This window comes from Canis lupus, chromosome 23 (assembly GCF_048164855.1).
Source record: "Canis lupus baileyi chromosome 23, mCanLup2.hap1, whole genome shotgun sequence".
NCBI lineage: Eukaryota > Metazoa > Chordata > Mammalia > Carnivora > Canidae > Canis > Canis lupus.
Window position 1 is genome coordinate 20,432,683 of NC_132860.1, and position 9,221 is coordinate 20,441,903.

At 36.1% G+C, this 9,221-nt stretch overlaps 1 protein-coding gene across 1 annotated transcript; it reads right to left on the bottom strand.

Annotated features, from left to right (window-relative positions):
• Positions 1–3,385: 3,385 nt before the first annotated feature.
• On the bottom strand, positions 3,386–4,351 carry LOC140615417 (olfactory receptor 2D3-like). The gene has a single exon (XM_072795276.1). The coding sequence runs from the start codon at positions 4,328–4,330 to the stop codon at positions 3,386–3,388; it is 945 nt and encodes a 314-aa protein (XP_072651377.1). The 5' UTR covers positions 4,331–4,351.
• Positions 4,352–9,221: the final 4,870 nt, after the last annotated feature.

A 9,221-nucleotide genomic window follows, 5' to 3' on the forward strand; every position in this document is an offset into this window, starting at 1 on the left:
TTTCCTTTGTCTTTTTCTTTTAGGGGCAGAGGAAGCACCAACAGCCCAATTTCCAGCCTCAGTGAAGCAGCAGCTCCAGCAGCAGGGCCTGGGCTGATGGTGTTGGCAGAGTGACGTGCACCATCTAGTGCTGAGTGGTAGCGACGTTGTCATCACACCCATTCTATCTGATTTTGGTCTGTGGTTCTGGCTGCGGGACCAGAATTACCATTCTTTCAATAATTTTCCTTCTATCTTAAATCATACATAGTCGATCTCTCTTACTTGCAACTAAGAACCTTTATCTATATGTTATCTTTATTATTATTTTTGGGTGTATACAGGAAATGTTTTCTTTGGAAGCTTTCTGGCAGTTTATTCCCTCTCTCCTTCCATAGCAGGAGAGAGAGCATGTGTTGGGGATTTTTTTTTTGGGGGGGGAGGTCTTGTTTTGTTTTGAGAGAGATGGAAGCTTTTATTCATAGAGTGAAAAAACCCCATCGATATCTATTTTGATGGAATGAATGGGAGCATAATTCTCTCAGCATTTCGGTTATCCACTGCTGTATAATAAACCACCTCAGAACTTAGTGCCTAAAAACTGTAACCATTTTATTTTGCCCAGGATCTATGGTTTCAGAATTTGGAGTGGGGATGGCAACTACTGGTAAAGGCAATATTAAAGACACGACCATGGCATGGATGGCTGAGATCGTGGGAGGAATTCTGAGAATGCAGAATAGTTTAATATTTCATTTTATGTGAAAATTAGAAAACCTAAGAACTATAACAGGAGTAGTGTGTTGTGGAAAGTAGTGTGGGCAGTTACCCAGGGGTTAAAGTCTTCAAAGTAAAGAGGGAAGTGACCTAGGAATGTAAAATTTTTTATAAAGTTCACTATCCCACTTTCTCATCCATATCTTCTTTCTTCTTCATGATAAGACTTCTCTAAATTAGTGTCAAAATTTTCTGTTTACATTTTCTTATTTTTCCTCCCATTAGTGAAATAGATCTCATTTAGATCATCATGGGCAGCCAAATCACCAACTTCACCTATTAGTGTTTTGTCCTTGTCTATATCATTTCAATTAACACATGTTTATATGTGAGTTTTCTCTGATCCTCACACCCCAGATTAGAGTTTGTCTATTGTAGTGCAGCTCCAGCAATTTCAAAGGACAGCATCAAGGGGACCTGGATGGAACAGTTGGTTAAGTGTCCTCCTTAGGCTCAGGTCATGACCCCTGGGTCCTGGCATAAAACCCTTAATTAGGCTCCTGACTAAGTGAGGAATCTGCTTATTCCTCTCCTTCTGCACCTTCCCCCTGCTCCTTCTCTCTCTCTCACTCTCTCGAGTAAATAAATATAATCTTTAAAAATAGATAGTAACAAATGCAAGATTGTGTATTGAAACACATTATGTATTAGTCACTGCTCTGGGTATATTGAATGCTATTAGAGTCAGATCAGATAAAATGAAATGAAATAAGTACTCAATAAATAGTTTTAAAATGATAGCATGGATGCATGAGTGAAAGAAAGAAGAAATTTACCTAATGGATATTACTTCACTGGAGAGGTCTATAGCAGAGTCAGTAGTTCCTGACTCATCCATGGCAACTGTAGGATGGTTATCTTTAAATCTCCTCTAAACAAGTGCTTGATTTCAAGTTTGGGTAAAATAAGCTGTCAACTAGATTGTTTTGATTAAGGATCTATGAAACCTGAAGTGGACTCCAGAATTGGCCATTCTTGAGAAGTTGAGTCATAGTGAGATGTGGTTACAGGCATCTAAGCCTATGGAGGGATCAGCCTCAGATTAGTAAACTCCATTTCTAAATTTCTAATTTTTCTTTTGCTTTTGGAAGAGGTATTCATTGGGTAAAGTGGGCTTGTTCAAATAAGGATGACCAGAATGAATACAGGGTGCCAAAACATGTTAGATAAAGGAACTTTAAAGAAACAAGTAGATGGTTGGCTGTGAGAATTGAATTTCGGCCAATACGGAAAATTTCTTCAGTAGGCTGTGGTATAGGAAAATGAAAATTGTTCTAAAACTAAAACTGTAGAAAGTGGCCAAGATACAGGAACATTGATTTTGACTTATCATAAGGAAGATCATTGTAATAGCAAAGAACTATCTATAGTTGACCCTTGAACAATGTAGATTTTAATTGCATGAGTGCATTTATATGTGGATTTTTTTCAACATAGTATGGTCCTGTAAATGTATTTTCTTTTGTGATTTTCTTAATAAAATTTTCTTTTCTAGCTTACTCTATTGTAAGAATACAGTATATGATACATATAATGTACAAAATATGCATTAATCGATTGTTTATGTTATTGGGAAGGTTCCTGTCAACAGAGGGCTACTAGAAGAAGATAGTTTTGAAGGAGTCCAAAGTTATATATGGATTTTCTAATATGTGGAGGTTGGCACATGTTGTTCAAGGGTCAACTGTATAAATGAAAGGTCGTGATTCAAGAGAGTCGGGAGGCATATAGTCTTCTTTAGGTAAATGCTTGATAATTACTCAATAGAAAAAAAATGGACTGGTTAAAGCCTTAGATCTATGTTTCAATTAAATGACTGTTAAGTTCCTTTTTACTTTTATAGTCTATGCTTACTTGAAATTTGAGATAATAAGATAAAAAACTCATTTTTTGGAAGCTTTCAGGAGAGCATATCATGAACTTGGAAATATTTTGCTTTTGGTACCATTTTATAAGCTGAAATGTTCTGAGCCATGAACGATCTCAGTATTAAAGACTCTTCCACATACGTTGTTTCTATCAGAGCCTACTCCTATATCTGTATGAGTAGGACATCTAGACCTGAAATGTCTTTGATGTTAGAATCATGTAAGCAACTCATATTGATGTTATTTCAAAATAATCCAGTTTAAACCTTAGATTCAGTTGTGATCATGCTTAAAATATATCTGCATTAGCTGAATTAACCACAAACTCTAAAATGGCATTTGATGTACTACATGATCAAGAAAATCTAATTTTGCATCCTTTTATTTCTCCTCTGTGTCCTAGCTCATGTGAGGATTCATGGTTTTTAGAACATGTCCTTTACTTTTATGCTTCTTGACCTAATTCATAACTGTCTACTAAAATACTGTACCCCCTTTAAGCATGTTACCATAGTTCTAAAAGCAAGACCCAGAGAAGTGTCTGGGTGGTTCATCAGTTGAGCATCCAACTCTTGATTTAGGCTAGGTCCTGATTTCAGGGTCGTAAGTTGGAGCCCTGAATCAGTTCTGGGCTGGGCGTGGAGCCTGCTTAGGATTCCTTCTCTCCCTCTGCACCCCCTCATGTGCATGCGCTCTCTCCTAAAAGCTAAAACTAAAACTAAAACTAAAACTATAACTAAATTAAAAGTTAAACCCAGAGATCACTGCCTCTGAGAAAAGGACTTTCTTCCAGCTAGTTTTCTGAGAGCCCCTTTAACATCCTTGTTTCTCAGGCTATATATTATGGGGTTCAACATTGGAGTCACCACTGTATAGAACACAGAGACCATTTTATCCTGCTCTTTTGTGGTCTTGGAGTTTGGCCTCATGTAGTCGAATATTCCTGAGCCATAGAAGAGGACAACAACAATGAGATGGGAGCCACAGGTAGAGAAGGCCTTTAGCCTCCCTTCCCCAGACTGCATCTGGATCACAGTGGAGATAATATTCCAGTAGGAGACCAGAATCAGGCACACAGGAACTAAGAGCATGACTACACCCATTGCAAAGATGGCCATTTCTGTGCTGTAAGTATCTGCTGAAGCCACCTTCAGAAGGGCAGGAAGTTCACAAAAGTAGTGATTAATAATGTTCTGTCCTTGATAGGGTAGTTGGAAAGTAAAGGTGTTATCCACCAGAGACACGAGTGCTCCACTGGCCCAGGATCCTATGGCCAACTGAAGACACACCTTTTGGGTCATGATGCTAGAGTAGTGCAGGGGCTTGCAGACAGCCACGTACCGGTCATAAGACATCACCGCCAGCAGTGCACACTCTGTACATCCAGCCAGAAGGAAGACAACAATCTGCGTCATACACCCAAGAAAAGAAATTGTTTTCCTCTTTACCAGGAAATGGAACAACACTTGAGGGACGATGCTAGTAGAGAAACAGAGATCTGCGAAAGAGAGGTTTCTAAGAAAAAAGTACATGGGAGTGTGAAGTCGAGAGTCCATGAAGATGAGAATGATGATGAGCAGGTTCCCAAGCACAGTCAAAAGATAAATGATGAGGAAAAGAACAAACAGCAGGATCTGGGTCTGCAAGTCTTGTGAAAGGCCCAGTAAAATAAATTCAGTCACAAAGGTTTGGTTTTCCTTTCCCATTGAGATTTATGCCTGTTTACCTGTTTGCACAAATAAAAAGAACAACCTTTGGGTTTGTATCATCGAGTCTTGTAAAAGAGTCGAGTTTTAAATAAAGCTCAGCTTATAACCAGATTGGATATTTCTAGCTTTTTGCTATCTAAGTCATTCTAATTAATACTAAATAGAATATATTAATTCTTATTACTTGGTTGTAATTTCAATCCACTTCACTTTTTCCCAAACCTCTTCTTTCCAGTGCCACTTATAGATTATGACATTGTTAAAGTCTTCCTGGCTAGTTCTGCTATGAGGATATTGGAATTTCTGTGGATTTTACTAAATGGCTGTACACATATTGTTACAAAATGACTGTGTATACTGTTAGCACTATTACCATGTATAAACCAGCACCACTAACCATTCAAAATACTACATATTCAATTATAACATATGCTTGAAAAATATGAAACTACTTTCAGGCACCAAACTTAATTAGACCTCTTAAAAGCAATAAATTTTCTTCTTTTAAAAATAAAGCCTTAGTATTTAATAGACTATTATTCTATTTGGATTAAAGAGTAAAATACTGAAAGTAAAACAATAAAAACAGGAAAAATAAGTTAAAATTCTAGCGCTATCTGGATAGGATCAGTTGATACAAAATCTGTCTAAGAAACCATGAAGGAAAACATGTAGAATTTACAACATTAATTGAAAGGCTTCGGTGAGATGATATCATGAATAAAATTAAAAGATAAACTACAAACTGAGGAAATGTTTGAAGGAGATCTCACACAAGTTAATGGAGTAATTGAATGATAGACATTAAGGAGAGCATGTGATGTGATGAGCACTGGGTGGTATACGCCAGTGATGAATTATTGAACACTACATCTGACACTAATGGTGAATTATATGTTGGCTAATTGAATTTAAATTTAAATAAGTTAATGGCTTTCTTACATTAAGATTACATATAAAACACTATAAAAATTGTTGAGACCATGAAATAATGGACCAAAGACTATTTACAAAGAAGAAATGCAAATAGCTATTAAATAAAGGAAAAATACAATTATTATAACTGAATAATTACAACACAACACTGAGAGATACATCTTTCACCTGGGAAATTAGCTAGGATTTTAACAAAACAACCACATCACAAATTAGCAACTTGTATTTGATTGGAAATTTAACTCATGACAGGCATGAAGCGTTTCATATAAGTACATTGTCCCAATAGCATTATATGGCAGACATTATTGCTCTTACTCTATAGACGAAAAAACTGAAGCACAGAAAAGTTCAGCTACCTCCTCCAAATTACACAATTAATAAAAGGCAGAATTCATTAATTGTAAAATGATGGTGCAGAAAAAAGACATTTTTGTACAATGCAAATGGGTAGGAAAATTAGTTCAGTCTGTCTGGAAAATAAATTTGTCAAATATATTTTAAAATTCAAATAGTTGTATACTTTGACCCAGTTCTCAGCAATATGGGTGAGGGAGAGAGCTCCTTTTTATTGGTCCTTTCTTGCCCATGAGGAGGAATCTTATTTGTGACATTCTAGGATGTTGCTTGGACTCTATTTACTACTGGCTAGGGTTATTGTGCTTTGAAAGGTCATGCTTGTTCTATTTCCTCACTTCTTCATGAAACTGGACTGATAAATTAGAGAAAGCCCCACTCAAGATGCAATGGGAGGTTGGAGATTTTGAAAGACTTTAGACTAGACCAAGCACCCCACCCCAGGCTTATCAAAGTTCTGAACTTGAGTGACATTAAGGACTAGTGCAATTAATAAAAAGAAGTCTGTTATTTTTTAATATTTCTTGTTTCTTTTGTAGGACTCTAAGGAGAGGAATGACCAGGACTAGAATATTAGGAGTTTCTGAGTCCCTAGGCCTAATATCATATAATATCCTAAAATATTATGCCAATTTCTAAATCCAATGTTAGGAATCTATTCAAAATAAATAAACTGCAGAAAAACATTCACAAGAAAATTTATTTATCATGTTATGTAAGAATGGTTAAAAACATATATACAGACAAATAGAATATAATAAAGAACCCAGAAGTAAGCCACACATATACAGTTAGCAGATTTTTGACAAGGGTGTCAAGAATATACAATGAGGAAATGATAGCCTCTCCAAAACTGGTGTTGGGAAAACTGGATATCCACTTGCAAAAGAATGAAATTGGACCCTTATCTCAAATCATATACAAAAATCAATCCCAAATGGATTAAAGACTTAACATAGGACCTGAAACTATGAAATTCAATGAGGAAAAGAGAAAAACTTCTGGGCATTAGACCTGGCAAGGATTTTGGATTTGACACTTAAAGCACAAGCCAAAAAAGCAAAAAAAAAAAAAAAAAAAAAGTATATGAGATTTAAAAACAAACGAACACCTAACTAAAAAGCTACTGCATAGCAAAGGAAACAATCAACAAAATGAGCAACCTAGGAATTAGGAGAATATATTTGCGAACCATATATCTGATGAAAGGTCAATACCTGAAATATATGAGGAACTCATACAACTCAACTGAAAAAAAAGTAAATAATCCAGTGTTTAAATGGACAAGAAAACTAAATAAACTTTTCTCCAAAGAAGATATGCAGATGGCCAACAGGTACATGAAAAGTTGTGCATCATCACTAATCATCCTGGAAGTATAAATCAAAACAATGAAATATTACATTAACCCTGTTAGGATGGTTACTGCAAAAAGTTTTTTTAAAAAACCCCTAAGATAACTAATGTTGGCAAGGATGTGGAGAATAGGAAACCCTGTACATTGCAGGAGGAAATGTAAATTGGTGCGGCTACTATGGAAAAACAGTTTCGAGGTTCTCAAAAAATATAGGATACAGCTATATATGTTCCAGCAATTTCACCTCTGGATATATATCCAAAGGAATTGAAATCAAGATCTGGAAGAAATATGTGGACTCCCATGTTCATAGCAGCATTATTCATAATAGCCAAGACACTGAAGCAATTTAAATGTCCATTTAAAAATGGATCAAGAAAATGTTTAATATACACACAATAGAATATTGCTCACCTTAGAAAAGAAGGAAATTCTGCCATTTGTGACAACATCGATGGACCTGCAGGACGTTGTGCTAAATGAACTAAGCCAGATACAGAAGTGCAAATGCACACACACACACACAAAATGACAAATACTACATATATCACTTATGTAAAATAGTCAAACTCCTGGAAGCAGAGAATGTATAGTCGTTTCAGGGGCTAGGGGAAGGAAATGATTATCAGTCAAATTAGGTATTAGTCAAAGGATACTAAGTTTCAGTTATGTAAAATGAATAATTCCTAGAGCTGTATTGCAGTGCCTATAGCTCAACAAATAACTGCTTCCTCTCTCACAATTATTTCTGAAATTCCACAGGTAATAACTACTCTCAGCACTGTCAGTAATGTAATGTTTGTAACTTAATTTTCCCCTTATTTATTGTTTACCTGTTATCTGAGCATTATTGTTTCCTCTAAAACCTAAAGATAATGATTAATATAATTAATAATAATGATAACAATCATCTTACACTGGTATTTACCAAAAGTGGTTTTGCTAATGCCTTAGGGGCCAATGTTAATATATGTTTTCAAAATGCACAGAAAAGACTGAAAGAAAACTATTTCCAATATGTTCAGAGTGTTTAACTCTGGGTATTGGAATTATGTGTGGGTTATTTATTTCCTTTTTAACGTTTTTGTTCTTTAATAGGTCATCATGTATTGCCAATATAGGAAAAATATAAACATGGGAAAATCTAAACAGCACTTAGTTGAGGATGCCCTAAAATAAAGTCATGTTATTGCATCTGCTTTCAGTTTTATTTTATTTTTTTAATAATAAATTTATTTTTTATTGGTATTCAATTTGCCAACATACAGAATAACACCCAGTGCTCATCCCGTCAAGTGGCCCCCTCACCCATTCACCCCCACCCCCCGCCCTCCTCCCCTTCCACCACCCCTAGTTCGTTTCACAGAGTTAGGAGTCTTTATGTTCCGTCTCCCTTTCTGATATTTCCTACCCATTTCTTCTCCTTTCCCTTCTGTTCCCTTTCATTATTATTTATGTTCCCCAAATGAATGAGACCATATAATGTTTATCCATCTCCGATTGACTTATTTCACTCAGCATAATACCCTCCAGTTCCATCCATGTTGAAGCAAATGGTGGGTATTTGTCATTTCTAATGGTTGAGTAATATTCCATTGTATACATAAACCACATCTTATTTATCCATTCATCTTTCGATGGACACGGAGGCTCCTTCCACAGTTTGGCTATTGTGGACATAAAGTAACTTCTATAGGACCAGCCCTCTTGCTAGAAGAAATATAAAACAAATGATGGAACTACTATATTCAGTGACTGGACTAAAGCTAGTTCATAAAGTAATCCTGAACAGCCAGGATATAAACAAGGTGAGTTTCCAGAGTCCCACTAACATTATGTGTAGAGACATTCTGAGAACCATGGTCCATAGACTGGAGCCTAAGCAGAGCATGATGGCATCACTGAGCTGAGGAGACAAAGATCTATAACTGATAGTGCCAAAGTATTTAGAAGTGTGAAAGAGAGCATCAAAAAATAAGCAGTTGCATAGAAAAGGGGCTTTAGAAATCTGAACAAGTTTTGGCTGTCATTAAGCCAGGCAGGCATGGAATAAGATAGGACAAACCCCCCAAAAAGCAATTTTAGGGAGGCCACGTAAAGCAGCAAGATTTGGGAATTCCAGTCATCCAGAATGGAGGAGCTTCACTGAAAACTCCTGGCAATGAGTTGCTACCTCTCTGAGGACAGATTTTAGGAATAAAACTGTGATGAATGCTGTAAACTTCAATATATATATAA